The 23,066-nt window shown below is 40.2% G+C and overlaps 1 protein-coding gene across 2 annotated transcripts; it reads right to left on the bottom strand.

Moving 5' to 3' along the window:
* Positions 1-807: 807 nt before the first annotated feature.
* On the bottom strand, positions 808-11,588 carry AQP11 (aquaporin 11). Of its 2 annotated transcripts, XM_021704698.2 has the most exons (3): positions 10,925-11,588; positions 2,791-2,907; positions 808-887 (listed from the first exon to the last, which is right to left on the bottom strand). In XM_021704698.2, exons 1-3 carry the CDS (start codon positions 11,544-11,546, stop codon positions 808-810), a joined length of 819 nt encoding a protein of 272 aa, XP_021560373.1. In that variant the 5' UTR covers positions 11,547-11,588. The 2 variants fall into 2 exon arrangements, with proteins under 2 accessions (XP_021560373.1, XP_044775457.1); XM_044919522.1 differs by lacking the exon at positions 2,791-2,907.
* Between the last annotated feature and the right edge of the window lie 11,478 nt (positions 11,589-23,066).

Genomic DNA, 23,066 nt, shown 5'->3' with positions numbered 1-23,066 from the left:
AGGAATAACAACTTGCCTAAAGCTAGTGAGATTGTCTATTTAGAAAAAATATTTTAGAGTATATTTAAAATTCATGAACCCCTGAGTATGAGTGGATATATAATCTACTTCCAAAAGCAACTTTCCTGTTGATAAATGACACTGCTGATGGTATCATTGTGTGAGGTAGTGGCTGAAATGTACCCTTTCTGGGTCTGTAGGCATGACTGGTCATACTTTGGCTAAAAATCCTGTTCATTCAGGTGAGATTTGATACACACTCTTTCTTTGATCCTACTATCACCTCCCTTTCCTTCTCACCCTGTGCTCCTTTTTTCATCAAAATTAATAATTATCACTTGAGATTCATATTTAAAGTAATGAGTCTTTTTTTTTAAGATTTATTTTTTTATTTAGAGAGAGAGCTGGGGGAGGGGCAGAGGGAAAGGGAGAGAGAATCCCAAGCAGACTCATTGCTGAGCGTGGAGCCTGACACAGAGCTCGATCTCATGACCCTGAGATCATGACCTGAGCCGAAACCAAGAGTTGGACGCTCAACCGACTGAGTCACCCAGGCACCCCTAATGAGTCTTTTCTAGCAACATTTAATACACACTCAAAAGAACAAGTCTTAACTGAGAAACACAGGATATCTCCTTTTCACAGTAATTAGTTTAAGTTCCAGTGATGACAACTACAAGGCAGCTTCCTCAGAGGAAGCTAAACATTGATGAGTCCAGTGCAGCCAGTATGTTGAATATGAGGTGATAAAATCTCTATCACATCCAGGTGACTGTCCTGTAACTTAGTCTGAGTCTTTTGGAATAGTTACTCCTTTTTGTTAATTGTATGGTTGTTATACAGCCATGGAAGGAAAAAGCTGAACATCAGAATCATCAACAATATACCTGAAAGACAAAATAGAGTAAAATAAAAACAATCTAAGGAAGTTCATAATCACTCAGTGGCTATAATTTAAGATTATATACCTAGAAATTTGGAAAGCTATGTTTAAAAGAATTAGCTGCATCAATTCTACATGAAACACATGGATATTTTTTAATGTAACATTCTCACATTTTTCTTCAACCATGAATCCTTAAAAACATATGTATCTGGTAAAACCAGAAGGACCTAAACAGTGAATTGGAAGGATAAATAGATCTGGAGTTCTAGTTCTGGCTCCATTACTGACTTGCTGAGTGAGAAACTCTGGATTTAGGTCTCCATTTGCTCTTCTCTAAAAGATCAACACTGTGTCCCTCCATGCCTCAGAGATGTATGTACTGGGAGAATAAGGCAATTGAAAGCACTCTTTGATTTTTCATTTGGAATGATCAAACATTACTTTCTCCCTTCTCTTTTTTTTCATCAGTCACAATATTAATAGCTTTTAGAGCTGTACCAAGCAAAATGTCTAAAGCAAAATTTTAGTCAGTGCTGAAATTTTATATCAGATAGAAAATATGTGGGGCACCTGAGTGTCTCAGTTGGGTCTCAGTCAGTTGAGTGTCCAACTGTTGATTTCAGCTCAGGTCAAGATCTCATGGTCCTGGGATCAAGCCCTGTGTTGGGCTCCGTGCTTGGTGCAGAGTCTGCTTGAGATTCTCTCTCCCCTTCTCTCTCTGCCCCTCCCCCAGCTCTTTCTCTCCCTCTCTCTCTCAAATACATAAAATCTTTTTTTAAAGAAAATAGGTTTAAAAAAAGGAGTCATATATTAGTAAATCTTTATTTTTGAGGTCACAAGAAGATAAATCTAGCATGTGGCTATTGGTTAATTTTTCAGTGGGGAAATAGGGCTAGAGGAGACAACCACAGGGCTCAAATCACTGTCTTGAAAGGGATGTCTGCAATAATTAATATTTTTATTTTAATATATTGAGGCTTAAAGCTCTAAATTAGTTTAAACTCAGATTAAGAATGAGTTTCTGTCACATGCAGATTTGATTTTTTTTTTTTAAGATTTTATTTATTTATTTGAGAGAGAGAGAATGAGAGAGAGAGCACATGAGAGGGGGGAGGGTCAGAGGGAGAAGCAGACTCCCTGCCGAGCAGGGAGCCTGATGCGGGACTCGATCCAGGGACTCCAGGATCATGACCTGAGCCGAAGGCAGTCGCTCAACCAACTGAGCCACCCAGGCGCCCAGATTTGATATTTTTTTACTCCTATTTGGTAACAGCAAACCTTAAGGTTTGACTAGGAAATGCCTTTGAAAGAAGTCTGTTTTGCAACCAGAGGCTTTAAATGAAAAAAAAATAAGTCAAACAACCTGTATGTTAACTGACCCACAAGATTTGACATTTTCTTTATAAAAAAAGTAAGAGGAGTTTTATATATCTGAGCCAGATAGAAATAACAGGAATGAAATTGTGGATAATTTTTAAACTACACTTATTACAGTTATCCATTGTTTCATGAGATGCTCTTTTGCAAAATGAGTCAAATGAGCTAAACAGTATTTTATTTGGAACTCACAAATTTGAAAAAAGAAACTCCCTTTAGCAAGAAAGATATTTTTTTTTTTAATGGAAGGAATCACTCCTCAGTTTTTTGGTCCATATATCTGAGGGTTTCTTAAAATGGTATCATGCCTGAAACTGACTACCCTTAACTAGATAATTTTATTTCTTTGAAGAAAAAAGTTTTAAAGGATACTGCACAAATAAAGTGTTATTTCAGGTATATTAACTACCTTTTTCATTTTCTTTTTTGTACCTATTCTGGCTTTGGAAATTGACATGTTACAGTGACATTTCCTATCATTTTAAGATACCCTAATCTTGTAATCATATTAATAAAAATATGCTTACCTAAAGAAGGAGCGAGCCAATATACTATAAAAAATCGAAGGAATGCTTCATCAAAACACTTGAAATGTAGTGAAAGTGCCAAAGCTGGATTAAATACAGCTCCTGTTAGACTTCCTCCTGTAATACATTTTAAGCAGAGTGATACCAAACCATGTATTTTACATTTTCTTGTAACTGGAAATAAAGGGGTTACTGGATGTGACTACTTTGTTTTAGGTATTTAAGTATTCTTATGCTGTAATCTTCCTTTGCAGAATCACCTGGCATGTTATAGAATATAAAGGTAGATTATAATGTGCTAGGACATTAAGAGTTTTAATCCAGTGCTTTTCCTATATATTATTGAATGCACATTTGAAAGTTAATCTGTTCTATTATTGCTCCTACAAGTTTACAAAACAGGAGATTTGGCTGCCCATCTTAACATTCATCAATTTAAATGAATAAATAATAATGAAAATACATTTAAAATGTATACAATACCCCAGGATCATTGTGGGCTTAAGTACACCTTTGTGTTGAAAAAAGTAAAATGGACCAAAGTATTATCACTGACTCCATTTTTACTTGTCAACAGAGAGAGCCCTGAAGAAGGGACTGTGAATGGCATGTGAATTATGTCTCAATAAAGTTGCTACAAAAATTTTTAAATAAAAAAAGTGATCGTGTATAGTTGTGAAAGGTAAGCACAATTTCTAACTGTTGATTGCTTTTTAGGACTCATGGTCCAGCTCTGCACCCAGGTTCTCTCTCTGACACGGAGCCTAGGAGTTTAGTTCTGGCCACACAAGCAAGTAAGGAAAAGCAGAGGAGGCTGGACTTCCTTTCCAGTGGTACCAGAACTGTGGCTCAGCTTTTTAGAACACACCCTAAAATATTCCTGAGATAGTGACATTTCTATTACTTCTTCCATGTAGAAGCTTGGGCATACACATCTGCCTCTGACTCAGCTACAGAGATATATCCCGAGATCTTCATAAATTTTACCTTGACATATGCCTCTATAGCATGCTGTCTTCGTAAAATACAGTAAAATTGGAAATTAAGCAACCCTTTCATAAGATTTCACTAATGAGATGTCACACTTGATAGGCTGCACTGAAGCTGTGTCAAGATGAAGGTGTTGAGCAGTGAACTAAGTTCACTCCATGGCTAAGAGTTTTTTCTAGCACACAGGCCTTACAGTGTGATTCATATTCATGTCTCAGCAATTATAAATGATACCACATCATGGACCTTCAGAATAACTTTTTTTTTTTTAAAGATTTTATTTATTTACTTGACAGAGAGATAGAGAGAACAAGTAGGCAGAGAGGCAAGCAGAGGGAGAGGGAGAAGCAGGCTCCCCGCTGAGCAGGGAGCCCGATGCGGGGCTTGATCCCAGGACCCTGGGATCATGACCTGAGCCAAAGGCAGCCGCTTAACCGACTGAGCCACCCAGGCGCCCCCAGAATCACTCTTGAATAGTCAATCCTGGAATGTTAAACCTGCAACTGCCAAGGACAAACAGAACTGTTTGGTTGGCAGGTAGTCACTTCAATTCAATAAAAGAATTGAGTTCCTATATAGTAGACATCATGGGCAAAAGATAAGGACTTACACAGGTCTTTACAATACAATGTAATATGTGCTATGATAGTAAAAGTGACCTGTGCTTTTTTTTTTTTTTAGACATGTATAAGTAAAAATAGACTGAACCATTGCTCTCATAATTAGTTTACTTTGGTGTTCCTATTAGGCCTTTGCTATTTCCATTAGGCCTAAGAACACTGTCCACCAGTCTTACACCATCCTAAAATTCAAACTCCTTTACTCACCTTATCTTCTAATCCTCACATCTCCAGTTCTGCTGAGTGTGATGTTGTGGTAGCTGCTCCTCCCACCTTCCCCTCTTGAATATGGACTGGCTTTGCAATTTACATTGACAAATAGAATGCAGCAAAAGTGATGCTATGCCAATTCTGAACATGACAAGTGACACTAAGTGAATTCTAGGTTCAGGTCTCAAAAAAACCATTAGCTTCCACTTTTTGCTTTCTTGGAACAGTGCCCTGACCATGTAAGTGAGCTGGTCTAGGCTGCTGGAAGATAAGAGGCCACATGGAGGAGAACTGAGGCATCTTAGATGACAGTTGCCACTGGACACATGAGTGAAGACACCTTACCTTTTCCAGCCCCACCAACTGTCCAGCTATATTATATGGTCTCAGAGGAATTTCCTATCTGACCCACAGAATCATGAAAAACTATCAATTATGATTTTAAGCTATAGTTAGCTGATACACGGGGCACCTGGGTGGCTCATTTGGTTAAGCATCTGCCTTCGACTCAGGTCATGATCTCAGGGTCCTGGGATCAGGCCCTGTGTTGGGCTCCCGGCTCAGCAGGGAGTCTGCTTCTCCCTCTACCCCTCCTGCTCATGCTCCCTTTCTCTCTTGCTCTCCCTCTCTCAAATAAATAGATAAAATCTTTAAAAAAAAAAAAAAGCTGATCTAGAAATTCATATCAGGAGTGGGTTCTGTGCCAACAGAAGCCCAGGGGGTTCCTAGGTGGAGTAGTCGGTTAAGCATGCGACTCTTGGTTTTGGCTCAGATCATGATCTCAGGGTCTTGAGGTAGAGCCCCATGTCAGGCTCTGCACTCAGCATGGAGCCTGCTTGGGATTCTCTCTCCCTACTCCCTCTACCCCTCCTGCATATATGCACACGTGGGCTCTCTCTCTCAAATAAATAAATCTTAAAAAAAAAAAAAAAGTCCAAAGCATGTGGCTTCGGCTTTGACATTTTAGATTATATAGCTCTTTGTTGGGGGCTGTCCTATGCATTGTGGGATGTTTAACAGCATCCTTGGTCCTTAACCACTAGATGCCAGCAAGTTCATCTCCCCTACCATTGTTAACAACCAAAAATGTCTCCACACATTGCTGAATGTCCCCTGGGGCGAAGTGTGGGGGGGTTCCTGTTGAAAACCAGAACTACTGAGTTGTAGAGAACTACTGATACTTGTATACAAGTAGACATATGCAATGTTGTTTATAGTAGCAAAGAACTGGGGAAAACCTGACTGTCCCTAAGAAGATAGCTAAATAAAGAAGCTTATTAATTTGGAATAACATTCAATATTTTGAAATAATGAGAGAAATCTCTTTACTAATTAACATTGGTAGGTCTCCAAGATACCACTGAACAACTACTACCACCAAGAAAAGCAAACTGCAAAAAGTAAGATATGATACCTTTTATGTTAACATGAACATACCTGAACAATAGTTTCTATAGGGTCTTATCTATATGTATAATAAATAACATAAAGAGTTTGGAAGGACACACACATGCATGTGCAGAGGACTACCCTGGTGGGAAGATTAGACAGAGAAGGAGAAAGGACAGGCATGGAGGATGGCAGTCAAAAGGCACTTATGGTCTCATTGGTAGTGTTTTAATTTTTAACAAAAAGAGTACGTTCATGCATTGTGTAATTAAACATGAATTATTTAAAAAGTAAGAATCATCTACTAGGCACAGGACTAACAAAATATCTTTGAAAAATATTATTTATTGACATCCGAAGGGGAAAAGACATAATAATATATGTCCAAGAAGAGATACCAATGCGAAGACAGAGCGGGCTGATTGTCAAGAGTCTTACAGGATAGCAGGAACTTGGCGAGATTACCACAGTTAAAGACTGTTTCAAAGTCCAAGTTCCAAATCTGGCAATTCTAGATGCTAATGTTACTCAATACTCCTAAAGGAAATCAAATTCTCTGGGACAGAATGACACTAGTTAAAATCATAAGACTCCTGTATAAGCCAGAATGTTAATTAATTTAGAGTGGAGGCTAGCCCTTGTTCCAGTGACTAGAATATTTGTGCCAGCTACTATGCTAACTTGAAATACGTTACTCTATTCCTCATAATGGTCTTAAGAGAGAGATAGTATTATTCTCCACTTTAAATATGAGGAAATGAAGCCTAAATTGAGTATCTCTTCTAAGGGTACAGTATAACTCTAAACCTGTGCACTTAGCCTCTATATTAATAAATCAATGTTCTGGACCTTTGTTTGAAGCAATTTTTCATTTATAAATGAGTATCTATTTCATATAGTTATTACATTAAAAGCAAATGTATGTAAAGGACTTAGTTCCCTTCTCCTTTGACAAATAATCTTACCTATGTTCTTCATGATTTAGAAGGATGCCAAAAACTGAATGGAATAATGAAATGAAGTAAAAATACTACAATTTCTTCAGACAGTTTATTAGGCTTATTTTGAAAGCCCTTAGACATAAAATATAAAATGTCCAGATACATATTATTTTTTTTCTACATGATTTTTTAAAGTTATTATGAGTATTTGTAACAGGTGATACAATGCTAAGACCTGGTTATATGTTATAATAAATAAAATAACTTTAATTTCTGTATTCATAAAGCTTACTGTCTGTTGGAAGAAGACATCAGAAGACAAGTGTATAATTAAAAATTCTACAAAGGAAATGAACAGGTGCAATAATAAAGACAACTTACCTAGATGTATAAAATAACAGATTTTTTTCAGTGTCTACCGTTGACCCTTGAACAACGTGGGTTGAGATGCACAGGTCCACTTATATGCAAATTTTTTTTTTTTTTAAATACCATACAGTACTGTAAATGTATTTTCTCATGATTTTTTTTTTTAAGATTTTATTTATTTATTTGACAGAAAGAGACATAGCGAGAGCAGGAACACAGGGGGAGTGGAGAGAGAGAAGCAGGATTCCACCGAGCAGGGAGCCCAATGCGGGGCTCGATCCCAGGACCCTGGGATCATGACCTGAGCCGAAGGCAGATGTTTAAAGACTGAGCCACCCAGGCGCCCCTATGATTTTCTTAACATTTTTTCCTCTAACTTACTTTATTGTAAGAATACAGTATATAATACATACAACATACAAAATATGTGTTAATCAACTGTTAACAGTAAGGCTTCCAGTCAACAGTAGGCTATTCGTTAAGTTTTGAGGGAATCAAAAGTTATAAATGGATTTTTGACTGTGTAGGGGCTCAGTGCCCCTAACCCTTGCATTGTTCAAGGCTCAACTGTAATTAAAAATGAATGCAGGGGCCCCTGGGTGGCGCAGTCGGTGGAACGGTCCGACTCTTGGTGTCTGCTCAGGTTGTGATCTCAGAGTCCCAAGATGGAGCCCCTCATTGGCTCCATGCTCAGTGCAGAATCTGTTAAAGTTTCTCTCTCCCTCCCTCTGCCCCTCCCCACTCTCTCTCTAAAATAAATCTTTTTTAAAAATGAATGCAGTTCCCTCTTACCCTGTTCATTGAGCCAAATTCTCCCAAAACCTAAATTAAGGATATTTGCTTGAAATCTGCATTAACATGTTAATAAATTACATCCTAGCATGCAACCATGTCAAATCAGTACCAACAGTACCTCAGAAGTTAAAAACAAAAGACATATCAAAGTAACTTCTAATGAGACTTGATTTAGCTAACCCTTCCCCCTGCCTTTCCTCCCCTATCCATTCTTAAATCCTTCCTACAAAAGCTTTACCTCTCTCTGATATGACAGAAATTCAATCACTCCCAAGACAGTTTATTCTATCTGGAACAACTCTGGTCTAAAGTTATGACATATCCACAGAAAATAATGCAGAGTTATGGCTTACTATATCATTACCCAAAGTATGTTCTCTTCTGCTACATACTCCTAGACAAAAGGATTCCGTAAGTTTGAAAAACTGTTCCACATTCTCCTTTTGGGGTTTCACAATATACAGCAGCTTAGAAAAGGCTCTGTAAAGTTTTAACATTAGAAAATCTGTTTAATCCAGTGTTTGCCAGACTTACTTGGCAAAAGAATCCTTTTGCAACTTAATTTTTTAAAATTATGGTAAAGTATATGACATAAAACTTGCCATTTAAACCATTTTCCAGTGTATATTCAGTGGCATTAATTACATTCACAGTGTTCAACTATCACCACAATTTCCAAAACTTTTCCATCACCCCAAACAGAAACTCTGTATGCTGTACCCATTAAAGGATAAGTCCCTACTCTTCCCTACCCCCTAACCCCTGGTAATATCTATTATACTTTCTGCCTCTATGAATTTGCCTATTCTGGATTTTTTATATAAGTGGAGTCCTGCAACATTTGTTCATCCATGTTGTAGTATTTATCAGAACTTAATTCCTTTCATGGCTGAATAATGTTCACTTGTATGTACATATTTTTGTTACTTTTGAGGAGTGCAGTGTAGAAATGCTGATAATGAAATGAGAATAAGCTTTAGTGTCAGTTTGAACCATGATTCCAGCACATTCTAGCCGTGTGACCTTGGACAAGTCATTTCACGTTTGTGAGCCTCACTTTACTTAAAATGGGAGTAATGTATTCATTAGTGAGGTTTTTAAAAATTTTTTATTGTTATGTTAATCCTCATACATTACATCATTAGTTTTAGATGTAGTGTTCCATGATTTATTGTTTGTGCATAACACCCAGTGCTCCATGCAGAACGTGCCCTCCTCAATACCCATCACCAGGCTAACCCATCCTCCCACCCCATTAGTGAGTTTTTTTTAAGGATTAACTAAGATAACTCATATAAATTTCCTATGTGCTTATTAGTATACTGCTCAATGAATACTCTTACCTCCCTTACATTGACAGAAAAGGAAGATCATAATAGTATCAATTTCTGTAACAGTAGTAATCCACAATTGTCTATTAGGTTCTGCCCCGGCAAACAGTCTCCAGCACTGATACTGCACCCATTAGCCATGTGTGGCTATTGACCACTTGAAATGTAGCTATTGCAACTGAGGAACCAAGTATTTAATTTTAGTTAATTTAAATCTGAATAACCACATGTAGCTAGTTTAATCCAGTGTTTGGCTGGATTGGCTTCCGAATTGTCCAGCACAAGTCTGGATGAGAGCAGTGGTTCTCAACTCCGGTTTCATACTGGGATTACCTGGGAAACTTTAAAATACACCATTAATTATGTAAGTACAGAGCTAAACTGTGGCATAACTTTTTGCAAGGATGATTATCTTCATATATGGGGCACGTTTCTGCTTTAGCCCAAACCTAAAACACTAATAAATAAGCAACTATTCACCAAACCCTCAAATATACATAAATCCTTTCCTCTCTTCTCTACCCTTTATTTCCATCTGTGTCTACACAAAGAATAGTACTAGATCTAACGGATGGAAAATGGATTGGAAAGTCTTTCATTTTTATCCTGGGAAGTCAAGCAAATGTTTAGAAGCCTTTATTTTGAGGTTTACTTCTACTTATAGTTTCACTTTCAGTGGGCAGAAGATAGACCGTTACCACTAATTTCCTTTTATTAAATTCCTGCCTCTAAAACATTTTATATAGTCCCAGTGAAGCTACTTTGTTGCATTTAAAATGACATATTTCATCATTAAACTTTTGTTTTTTGGATTTCCTTGTCCCGTTTAGGATTTCCAGGGTATCCACTGCATCTGAGATCTGTCAAAATAAACCAATGGTTTGCAAGAAATCAACAGATTTCTCGAGTTACTTGTTTTAAAAAGCATCTTTAATTTCAAGCAAGTTTTAATTTTAAAACACATCTTTTGTGATAGGCCACTTAAAAGTTCATTTATAATTCAAGATGAATTAAGGAAACAAGAAATGACTTTAATTTTGTAGAAAAAGAACTAAGCAACAGAACTACCAAATTTCTACTCCTCCCTCTTACTATTAACCAATCATGTAGCCTGTGCTTTAAATTGAAAGGCACTTTTTAAACCCATGATCATTTTTCAGGTTGGCATGAGGAAAGAAGTAGCTGATATCTTTTCTCTCTACCATTAAAACAATCCCTTTGTAGGATATTTGAACCCTTGGCAATATTTCACAATATCTCAGTTTCAGCACAGAAATGGCTCCTGTTGCTGAGGGTTCAAAACACTGAATGGAGGATCTGTATGTCTGCACTATTGGTAAAGAACAGGCTGCAAAATAGTTAGAATAATGGGGATACCAGTATTGACATCGCAGAAGTGTAGGGGTTTCAAATGTATCTTGGTAAAGAACTTAGCGCCTCGGGTCATAGAGGCTTCGGACGTGCCAAGTGTTTTGTGGGAATAACAAACCTGCGTAGACCAAAAAGGTGATGAGTGCTGCCAGCAGGTGGATACGAAGCTTGGTTCGGATCTCCTGGAAGTGCAGCAAAGCGCTGTGGAAGATAAAGGAGCAGATGGCTTCTGTGATGACCGCTTTGGGCAAGTCGACTTGAATAGGATTCCTGCAAGCGAAGGTCCTCTCGTTGAGGTGATACTTGGTCAGCCCCAGGCTCCACAGGGCGCTTATGCAGTACCTGCTGCACAGGGCACCAATCAGCTGAGCCAACAGCCTAATCGCACCCGTCTCGGGGGACATTCCCCCCAGCAACATATGCATCATCACGCCGCACGGGTTGCTAGAGGTGCCCACCAGAGTCAGGCCATGCACCAACGAGAAGAAGTAGATTAGCGTCAGCGGCCAGGTGGGGTGCGCGGGCTCCTGCTCGCTCAGCAGTTGCAGCTCATGGGTGCAGCAGCAGAGCTGGAAGGTGGCCAGAAACTCCAAGACGAAGGTGTGGGCCATCATGAACCTGTGCAGCTGCTGCCGGGTGACCACGCGGGCCAGCCCCATGAACAGCACGAGCAATAGCATCAGCCCCAGCGAGGTGCAGGTATCCTGCACCTCGGGCCAGAGGCCCCGCAGCGCCGTCATGGTTCGCTCCCGGCCAGACTAGACTGCCTGCTTGACTGAAGCAGAGGCAGCGTCAGGGTAGGAGTCCCAAGTCCTAAGTCTGCAGCCCCACCCCTCCTCCCGCCCCGGGGGCGGACCGACTCCAGGCGAGCTGGAGGTCCCTGGGCGTCACGGGAGGACTCCTCCCCCCCTCCCCGGCGCGGAGCTAAGGTGTTGGGACCAGAGCCGGGGAGGAGAGGAGGGGAAGGGCGGCAAGGGAAGCTCTGCTAGGGGATACCGGCTAAAGGGCCAACAGTCAGCGGGAGTCGGACGCGCACACATCCCCGCCGCCTCCCTGAGCGACTGGAAGTCGGCGCCGGGGGGGGGGGAAGGGCGCGGAGGGACGCCGAGCGCCGGGGCCACTGCGCATGCGCGCGGGGACCCGTGAGCCCTTGCGAGCGGGCTACCAGGATCCCGGTCCTGGCGCCTAACGGAAAGGTTCGCGTCCGCTGAGATTTGACACTTGCTTTGAAGGGAAGACCTTGAAGGCTTTTCTTCCCCGCTCCTAAAACGGTAAAACCGTCCCGCTGGAGACACTCCTAGAGATAATCTCGGCCAACCACCTCGCTTTTATTAATGGGGCGACTGAGAAGACGGGAGGTGACGGAGGTGGGGCGCAGAGGCCATGGGTAGTTGAAGGGAGTAGACTTCGGAGTCGAACGAAACCAGGAGTAGACTTTGGAGTCGAACGAACCGGAGTTTGACCTCTGTGAACCAGGGCATGCAACTGGGTTTCCTTGAGCTTCGTTTTCCTCACCTACCTCATACAGTTGTGGGTCATAGGCCCCACCTCATCGATTTGTTTTAAAAAGCATGAAAACACTAGCACAGAGAGCCAAGCACGTAAAAAGTGTTCAGTAAGTGCTAGCTTTAAGTCTGATGATTGCCAGAGTCCGTGGCTTTTGCCACCGCAGCCCACTCCCCAACAGCTCGCCTATCTGGGGCTGCCCACTGTGGGCAAACTGGGAGAGAATGTCCGGGATTCCTCAGACCTTGCAGCCAGTCTGGTTTTGTGCTAATGCCATGGGTGTCAGGGTTTAGTGTTGGGGGGTGGGGAGGGCTCAAATGCCTGAACCCCCTCTCCCACCTCAGTTTTGCCTCCTCCGGGCTGTGTTGACCAAGAGTCCACATTTCTTAGGGCTAGAGAGAAGGGAGAGAGAACAAAAAAGAGGGGACTCATTAGCCCGAGCTTCAAGCAATAGAGAATTTGGCAGGTGTTCTTGTTGATTCTCTTCAGCTTTCCTCCCCAGTCTCAATTGTCCTTTTATAACTAATGAAAGTTCTCTTTATAACTCCAAATTTTCTGTGGTGCCAATAGACATTCTCTGAATTAAAAAATAAATACTTGCACAAAACTCACAAAGTATGTACAGAAATGAAGCCCTTTTCTCTTTCCTGTATTGGTGCCTTACCAGAGATTTTGAGTAAATTAAAACTATTTTTTAGTCACTGCTGTCTAAAGAGGTTGCTTAAATCAGTCCTGTGAGTGTAACCCTTTCGTTTTTCCCCTTTACTAAAAGTCACTTGAGAATTAATGTGAATATATTTCATTTACTGCTCTGATGACAATTCATTTATATAGCAAGAGCTATGTAGAAAACTTAGTCTTTTGGACTTTGATTAGAAATTTTATTTTACTTTTTTATAGTATGTTTAGAGATTGTCATTAAAAAGACTTTGGACATTGTTTCAATTAGAGAGCAAAAGCAGAATAAACCCAATTAATTACTTTTAATCAAGTATTTCACATCACATAAATCAGTCTCTCTTTTCAGAAGCAAGAAATCACTAATTAATCTCCTAATTCCTTCAGCAAAAATGTTTGTTGATATGGGTGACGGAGCAGCATCTTGCAAATCCAGATCTCAAAATTCCAACTCTCAAGATCAGTGTCTTCATGAGAATGACTCTTACACAGGTTAAGAAGATAAGAGTCTGGCTTCCCCTGCAACTTTGGTCCAATTTTAACCACTTTGCTTCTAGGCATTACAGAGGTATTCTGGCCAGGAAAAAATACAAACTTATTTTAGAGTGACCAAATAGTTACTAAGGGAAAATTCTTCTTTACAGAGGAAATTCAGATAATAAAGGCAGACGAATGATGGATTTAGAAAATCACCAATTTGCAACCCCTAATGAATTTTAATAGACAATTAAGGGATATAAAAATGTGGAAGACTGGTGGTAAATTTATAAACCCACTCACTGACCAACCAATTTTAACATTGCCCAAAGTGGGACAGCTATACATTATATGCCTCAACTACAGAGCAACACTTATGCAGGATTTTGCCTAAGAAAAAAATAAGCTAAATCTAATCAAATGCTTATTTTTTAAAAAAAGATTTTATTTATGGGGTGCCTGGGTGGCTCAGTCATTAAGTGTCTGCCTTCGTTTCAGGTCATGATCTCAGGGTCCTGGGATCGAGCCCTGCATTGGGTTCCTTGCTCAGCGGGAGGCCTGCTTCTCCCTCTCCCACTCCTCCTGCTTGTATTCCCTCTCTTGCTGTGTCTCTCTCTGTCAAAATCTTAAAAAAAAAAAAAAGATTTTATTTGAGAGAGAGAGAGAGAGAGAGCACGAGTGGGGGAAGGGCAGAGGGAGAAGCAGACTCCCCACTGAGCAGGGAGCCATACATGGGGCTGGATCCCAGAACCCTGGGATCATGACCTGAGCCAAAAGCAGACACTTAAGCAACTGAGCCACCCAAGGGCCCCTCTAATCAAACATTTAAATGTAATTATCAATTTACAGGAAATGCGGGGTATAAAGGAACAAGTTAAATGACACCATGTAAAAGCAATCAGCCAAATTCAGAGCGTGGGACATTCTACAGAACAAGTGACTTGGCTTTCCAAAAATCAATGACTCTGTCAGCTAGGAGGGCCTAGAAGTTAGGACACCCCAGTAGCAATGAGCACACCTAGTGTCCAGATCATGGTTTCTAATTACATTCTCTAATAAAAGGAACCAGGGCCTCCTTGGAGAAAATGCTGATTCAAGGACTAGGGCAGGAAACACAGAATGAGCCTGGGGCATCTTGCAATGCCAGGAAGTAAGAAAGTCCTAAAATTAAAAAAATAATAATAGTAAAAATTAAAAGATGGAGGTATGTCAAAGGAACACAGGAGACAACTGAAAGCTGGCCCAAACTAGACAGTTTGAACAACAGGATAGAGTAGCATTGGATTATAACTCCAAGTATAAAGTAAATATCCATGAAGCCATACTTTTATATGTAAATAATTGAATAAGGAGGCTGAGCACAGCTCTTTGCTTGTTAAGTGTGGACTATGCATATTGACTTCTTTCAAAGAGAGTAGTATGGAAAGGTGTGGTGGGAAGATGAGAAAGAAATTTTGCAGTGGAGAAACCTGACAAACACTACCTTAGCTAGATGATCAAAGTTAATATCAACAGTGATGTCATGTTGATAGTGTGTAACCTTGATAGGGTGTAATGAGAATGGCACTTCTGTGGTTTTTCCTTTCCAAAACACAAAACCCCAATATAATCATGAGAAAAACATCAGAGAAATCCCACCTTAGGGACATTCTACAAAATGTTCCTACTGATACTCCTCAAAATTGCCAAAGTTATAAAAGAGAAGTCTGAGAAACTCATAGCCAAGAGGAGCCTAAGGAGATAATGATGACTAAATGTAATGTTGTGTCTTGGGGTGCCTGGCTGGCTCAGTTGGAGAAGCATGTGACTCTTGATCTCAAGGTTGTGAGTTACTCAGGGTTGTGAGATTACTTAAATAAATGCACTTTAAAAATATATAAAAGTATATAAAATAAAAAATAATATAGTGTCTTGGATGGGATCTTTGAACAGCTAAAGGACATTAGATAAAAATTAGGGAAATCCGAATAAAATAGTAACATACTAATATTGGTTCATTAATTATGACATGTTTCATAGTAATGTAAGATGTTAATAGGGAAAACTGGGGCATGTAGGAACTCTCTGAACTATGTTTGCAACTTTTCTGTAAATCTATAACTTTTTAAGAAAGATTTTATTTATTTGAGAGAGCAAGAGAGAGCAAGCACGAGAGCAGGGGGGCGGGGGGCAGAGGCAGAGGGAGAAGCAGACTTTGTGCTGAGCAGGGAGCCCAATGCGGGGCTCCATCCCAGGACCCCGGGATCATGACCTGAGCCAAACGTAGACGCTTAATCGACTGAACCACTCAGGGACCCCTATTTTTGTTTATTAATCTATAACTAAAATAAAAAGTTTAAAAATAAATAATATCACATACACAATAGGAAGAATAGGAGTTGCTGTTAAAAAAAAATTTTTTTTTTTTAGTAGAATTGAAATACCAGGTGGTTTCAGTAGAGCCCAAGTTGGCACTTGTGATTCTAGCAATGACAATGATGTAGGAAAGACGTTAGGGTTCGAAGCTGATGTCCAAGAAAGAATTCTTGAGACATCTTTGGTGCAAAAAGGTGATTTTATTAAAGCACGGGGACAGGACCTGTGGGCAGAAAGAGCTGCACCGGGGTCATGAGGAGTGGCCCATTATATACTTTCAAGTTGGGAGGGGGTTAGGGATAGCGTAAGTCTCTAAGGAATTTGGGAAGCAAGGTTTCCAGGACCTTGAGGGGGCTAGCTATTGTTGGGAAAAGGTAATTTATTACTGTCTAATAAAACCTTAGTCATGAGACCCTTCAGATGTATATCAGTGGGCCATATGCTTGGGGGATGATTACCAACACATATCTTCGGGGGTTTAGAGATAAAGGAAATTTCCAAAGGAATTTTTACATGTTAAAGTAGACTTACAGGATCCTGGGCGGGGGGATGGCAGGCTAGGATTGCCTTTTGGCCTTAGCAAAGTATTAACATCAGGCAGATGAGTCCCTAGAGGAATGTCACTCTGCCTGTTTCAAGGACTTGTCAATGGGCTGTAGGTAGTAAGGAAATTTAATAATTTTTCTTCTGCCTTTGTTTCCCGCATCAAGAGTTGGTGAAAATCGCAACCATTTAGGAAGAAAACCCTCAGCACAGGACCTCTGTAGCGGTGGGGCAGGCACCTGTGGGCACCAGCAACTCCTGAGTGCTTTGGGCAGCTATCAGAAGCCTATCTATGTGGAATATAGTGCAGAGAACCATAAGGGAAGGGAGAGAAAACTGGGAAGAAATCAGAGAGGGAGACAAACCATGAGAGACTCTGGACTCTGGGGAAACAAACTGAGGGTTACAGAAGGGAGAGGGGTCGGGGGATGGGGTAACCGGGTGATGGGCATTAAGGAGGGCACGTGTTGTGATGAGCACTGGGTGTTATATGCAACTAATGAATCGTCGAACAGTACATCAAAAACTAATGATATACTATGTGTTGGCTAATTGAACATAATTAAAAAAAAGAGTAGCAGCCTATCTGTCCTTTAAGCCCCAAGAGAACAGAGGGGTTTCTACTGAGATAGAGCTGGAGCAGGCAGGAAGAAAATGGTGGTGAAGACAACTATTTTGCAAGTGTATTTGGGGCTTCACAAAACCATTTGGGAAAAAATAAGGAAGTTTGGCTTTCCTACAGAATGAATGGAAGCAGAGCCAAAGAATTACTGTTTTGTAACTGTTGTTACAGTCTTTTATTTAGTATGAAGGATGCTGTTGCCTGAAAAACAGGAGGTCTACGGAGTAAGACGACTTATTGCTAGGGTATCTATGAAGCTCTTTAAAATCTGTTAAATATAAAATGTAAAATATAAAAATATATAAAATATGCACCACACACACCCACCTGAAATGTAATTTAATGACCTGAGTCAAAGGGTATTTTTTTAAATATAAAGGTTAAAACTAAGTTAGTACACAGGTGCCAGAAATCCCTTTCATTATACCTAATCTATTAGAGATATAAACCTCAACCAACTGGTTTTTCAACTTCCTTTTGTCTTTAATGATGGGACTGGTGGTTTGAACATATGCCTAAATTTCTGCTTTTGAATTTAACTGGACAATCCTGATTCTTAACCAGGATTATCAACTCTTTGAATTCTAGTTATGTAGTACCTCTTTCTGAATTTCACTCCACCTAACTTCCTATTTACTGTTCCCTTTCTGGGGCTCAACTGGCTATTTCATCTTTACTCAGCTTCTCTTATAGTGTGTATTATGACTGGCTCTTACATGTTAAAAGCGAGCTTTGCATTTTTTTAGTAGGATAATTCTTCCCTTATCTCTAGATGTGAAAAAAAATCTAACTGGATTTATCAAGATAGATCTTAACCCCAGAACAAGACTTGTTCACTGAAGATTATGGACAGAATGACTAATAGGCTTTTATCACCATGGAGTCTTCATTCATTCAACAAGTATTTATTGAGAATTAGTTAGGTGCCAGCTCTGTAACATAGCAATGAATAAATACTATCCCTTTACTCTTGGTGCTTAAGCTATTGAGAAAGACAGGATACTATAAAGCAGTGTTTAAGCATTAAGCATATTAAGATAGGGGAATATTGAGCTGTCATCCCTAAAACGGTGTTTGTTTGTTTGTTTGTTTTTAAAGATTTTATTTATTTGACAGAGACAGACACAGCGAGAGCAGGAACACAAGCAGGAGGAGTGGGAGAGGGAGAAGCAGGCTTCCCACTGTGCAGGGAATCCAATGTGGGACTCTATCCCAGGACCCTGGAATCATGACCTGAGCTGAAGGCAGACGCTTAATGACTGAGCCACCTAGGCACCCCTCGTTTTTAATCTTTTAGGTGGGAGAAGTCATAGATTCCTTGCATTTGATCAATGTCATAGACCTTGCCCCAGAAAACAAACATACTCCCAAAATCTTGCCAATTAATTTCAAGTTATTTCTGGGTCTTTTGAAGCCTTTCCATGAACTCTGGGTTTAGAATTCCTACCCTAAATGATAAACACCAAAATTAGATGAAACCGGAAGAAGAAGAAATCCTAAGGTATATGAAGGGGAAGATAGATTAAGTGCTGAAGAGTAAGAGCAGCAAGAATGAAAAATAAGTTTCCACAGCTTTATCTTAATGTGTTATCTCCAGCTAACATACTTAATTAATGTTTCCTGGAACAATCCACTATGGAGGACCCAATGCCTCACCAAGTGAACCTTGCCCTCCTACACAAGAACACTTTAAGAAGCTACCAACTCCTTCACCTTTGCTCTAGGGCAACATAATGGGTGGAAAGAGGTTAGAATGGCGGCTATTCATCCTATGTGGGTAATTGATGAGTAGGCTAGGATTTTTCGGGAGTTGGTTTTGGTTTAGTCCTCCTCAGCCTCCGATACAGCATAATCCTTTTCATCATATCAGAAGTATTCTTTTTTCGCAGGCTTTTTCTAAAGATTTTTTTTTTTTTATTTGAGAGAGAGAATGAGATAGAGAGCATGAGAGGAGGGAGGTTCAGAGAGAGAAGCAGACTCCCTGCCGAGCAGGGAGCCCGATGCGGGACTCGATCCCGGGACTCCAGGATCATGACCTGAGCCGAAGGCAGTCGCTTAACCAACTGAGCCACCCAGGCACCCTACGCAGGCTTTTTCTGAGCCTTTTACCACTCCAGCCTAGCACCAGCAGTAATATTAATAGTATTCATAATCTGAGAAAATGAAAAGTAAGCAGGGTAAAGGGGATGAACAGTTACTGGGGTTTTGTGTGTTTGTGCTATCTTATATAATTATATAGAATGTCAAGGAAGCCTTTTCTGATAGGGTGATATCTGAGAAAATTGTAGAAGTAGGGGAGCAAACCATGTGGTTTTCTGGGAGAGCCTTTCAGACAAAGGGAGCAGCAAAAGGAAGGAGACCAGAGGGCAGAGCAGAGTGAGTAAGGCAGGACAGTGAGGGGAAATGGGGTCAGAGAAGGAGTAGCAGTGTGTGTGTCAGGTCCCCAGAGTAGGGGTGAAAGGATCAGGGATGAGGGATAAACAGAATATGAGGGGACCAGACTCTGACGGGATTATAGAATGAATGCTGTTAGTAATGGGCAAACTGTTCAGTGAAACCCAGTAGGAGGTGTTTTGCATTGCTATACCCACAACAGCATAAATGCTGAAGTGGAGGAGTGGTTAGCCATATTGGATAATGCAGAGAGGCTTACCAAGCCTTGCCTTACCAAGGTAAGTGTCCAGGTGTGTAAATGTGGACACCCCCTTTCTGTGTGTGTGTGAGGGGGTGGGGATAGGGTGGAGTCAAGAAACTGAAAGAACAATGGGGAAAATAGGGAAGTGAGTAGAAAACAAGGCTAGGATATCTTCAGTGGGAAGAGGTCAGAAGTAGAGGAAAGGAAAAGGATCAGGAAAGAAGGGAAGGGTTAACTGGGTGTTAAACGCAAACAATGAAGCATGGAACACTACATCAAAAGCTAATGATGTGATGTATGGTGATTAACGTAACATAATAATAATAATAAAAAAGAAGGGAATAAGGAACCAATACTTACCAAATGCCCACAATTTGCCAGGCTCTTTACATATGTATTTTAATTTGGTTTTAAAGGAACAGTATGAGATGGGTGTCATTGTCCCCATCTTATAGATAAGAAAATTTCAGGCCCAAAAATGTTAATTGACAAGGTGTTATACTGCTAGTAAATAGGAGGAGGGGCAACTTTATTATATTGTCTTCAGTTATTACCTATTTTCTTATGTTGCTGTATTGATTCATTCCTAATATTATATTTGGAGAAACAAAATGATGTTACAGTTAGGAAGACAACAAAAGTGCAAAGTGGCAGGCAGGGTTAGAATTTTGCTTATTAAACTCTCCTCACTGTTGGATTACACACCTGGCCTTACAAAAAATGCCACAAGATGGCAGAATCTTACTTGTTGGTTTGGGGACCACTTATATTCCATAGACAACTGTTTCAGTATAAAAATATTGAATAAAAAGTGATGTATCTGGGGCCCTGGGTGGCTCAGTCGGTTAAGCAGCTACCTTTGGCTCGGGTCATGATCCCAAGGTCCTGGGATCGAGCCCCGCGTTGGGCTCCTTGCTCAGCGGGGAGCCTCCTTCTCCCCTGCCTGCCACCCCCCTGCTTGTGCTTGCTCTCTTCTTCTCTCTGTGTGTCAAATAAATAAAATCTTAAAGAAAAAAAAGTGATGTATCAGTTATAGTCCATGTTTAGAAACTCACCCATCTTGCCCAGAAATACTTGTTGAGAAGTAGAGTAAAAGTGCCTAAGTTCACAGAAATACACCCATTCATAAGCATTAGGATCTTACATTTGCCTCCAGGTAAGCCAGGATAAAAGAAATGATTTCCAATGCTGTGTGGGAGTTATGGGAAATGGTAGAATGTAGTGGTCTAGTTTTCATTTGGGACATCAGAGAGATATGTGTTAAAATTCTAGCTTTGACACTTAGCTACATGGTATTGGGCAAATAAAAATCTTTCTAAACTTATTTCTTCATCTGTAAAATTTCTACCCCTTGGGTTTATTGCGAATATTAAATAGCTCACAAAAAGCTCTTGGTGAATGCTTGACACTTACCACTTAATACATAGTATCCATTGGTGAAATTGATGTGATTTGAAGTTGGGTTCTTGAGCAAATGGCTAAGAAAGAATTCTTGAGATGTTTTTGGTGCAAAAAGGTGGTTTTATTACAGCATGGGGATAGGACCTGTGGACAGAAAGAGCTGTACCTGCAAGTGTGAGGGCTGACTGATTATATATTTTAAGTTTTGTGGAGGGAGAGGAGGTAGAGATAATGTAGGTTTCTAAGGAATTTTTGCATGCTGAAAGCAGGGTCTTACAGGACCTTGAAAATTTAGCTATTGTCAAGATAAGGTTACTTTTAGTCTTTAATGAAAAATAAACATTAAGGCTTAAGGCAGCCACGAAGTCCTTAAGGAATGTCACGCTCTGCATGTCTCAGGTATCTATCAGTGGACTGCATGCTGTAAGGAGATTTGATTTAAACTACATTTTTCTTGCCTTTGTTTTCCTCATCATTTCCCCCTGTTGAACCATTTTGACCCTTAAATCTTTAAGGTTGCTGAGGGTGGAAGGTCTTGTCTTCTGTAACTTCTTCCTGCTAAATAGAGATGTCCCTACGTATGGGTCAACATTGGTCAGTTGGGGATGTAGGAGTTACAAAAGGCAGAGGTAGCCAAATGTAAGGTAGACAACATAGGTGAATCTCCTTGAATAGAAAGGATCATCTGTCGATGTGCAGTTATTGTAGTGATGGAGTCTTGGCACCAAGCAAAAAAACATTGAAGAAGACAGCATATTAGAATTAAAATGGCTCTAAGAATAAGTCCAGCAAAGAGAACCTGAATAGTTGACCATAATCCTCCCCCAAGCCAGGAACTTAACCAGTCATTAAGAGAAAGGGAAGGATCTTATAAAGCCTCAATTTGAGTATTCATATCTTTTAGCAGCCCTGTGACATTTTTATGATAATCTGGGATGTATGTATACACACCATTCTGTTTTGATAATGGCACATGTACCTCCTTGTGCTACTGTTAGAACATCTAAAGCCATTCTCTTTTGTAGAACTGCTTTGTGCATTTGTGTGACTTCAATATTGAGTAAGGAGATGCTGGTTTGTGAATCATTGAGTGCCTTTATAGTGTATTTATTAAGGACTTCCACATTCCAAATTATGCTTTCTAACTCTACAGACGGAACAAAGATGGATGCTAAATGATCATACCAGTGAAAGACAGATGGTGCCCATCTTTGTTTTAAATTGGGAAGATTAGCTGGGGTAGTGATAGTTTCAGTAACGCACCCATGAATCCAGGCAAAACCTAAGGCTCAACGACCTATCCACCCTGGACGAAGCCAGGGCCATAGATTAGTTCCACGTAACCAGTAGGTCCCATTTGGAGCTAGCCATCTGATTCTAGGTCGCCTCATGCAATCAGTAGCAAACCAGTCAGTAACTTGAGTACAGTGGTTTGAGAACCTGTTTCTAATGATAGCCAACCTAGAAGTCGTGTGCTATTTGCTCAGGTATCATATGTATGATTTCTTTGTTCCCAGCATAAAAGTGCCTTTTGACTGAGCTGTCCAAGGGAGGGTGTGAGCCATAAATATGTGTCCCAAATTTGATATATACCCTCCTCAGTATAGCGATAAGTAGGGTTTCATAACTTAGGCACTTGTTAGTAGGCATCAATTTATGGGTTTGTAAAGTCAGTTAATATTTTAATAGTTTGAGGGTATGAAAAAGTTTGGTTATGTCCTGGTAAATTCCATGTCATATTGATCGTGGGCCAAGAAGAAACATTCTGGTTAGTGATAGATTTATCACAAAACAGGGTATCGTTATATATTATTTCTGAAATATAAGTATATAGAGAGTGCCAATCAGTACCTTGTAAAGGGGAAATCCACCAGGGTAACCGGGATGTACTTGACATGGACAAAATTCCACGTATCCAGCAAGCTGTTTGATTTTGAAGTTCAGAGTAATGTGCCCATTGTAAGAAGGAATTGTCAGTTCAGATAGGTGAACAAAGAACAAAGATAATATACAACCTTCATTGTCATTTGAAGAGGAGTTTGA

This window comes from Neomonachus schauinslandi, chromosome 11, assembly GCF_002201575.2.
Source record: "Neomonachus schauinslandi chromosome 11, ASM220157v2, whole genome shotgun sequence".
NCBI lineage: Eukaryota > Metazoa > Chordata > Mammalia > Carnivora > Phocidae > Neomonachus > Neomonachus schauinslandi.
The sequence above is the reverse complement of the archived record's forward strand: the minus strand, read 5'-3'. Positions and strand labels throughout refer to the sequence as shown.

What these genes read in the sequence shown, in the direction of transcription:
- AQP11 (XM_021704698.2), bottom strand. Translation starts at nt 11,546, where the DNA reads ATGACGGCGCTGCGGGGCCTCTGGCCCGAGGTGCAGGATACCTGCACC. An exon ending in CACCTTTTTGGTCTACGCAG is followed by an intron (nt 2,908 to 10,924) that starts GTTTGTTATTCC and finishes AATGTATTACAG; the next exon opens with GAGGAAGTCTAACAGGAGCT. An exon ending in TTGGCTCGCTCCTTCTTTAG is followed by an intron (nt 888 to 2,790) that starts GTAAGCATATTT and finishes TTTGTCTTTCAG; the next exon opens with GTATATTGTTGATGATTCTG.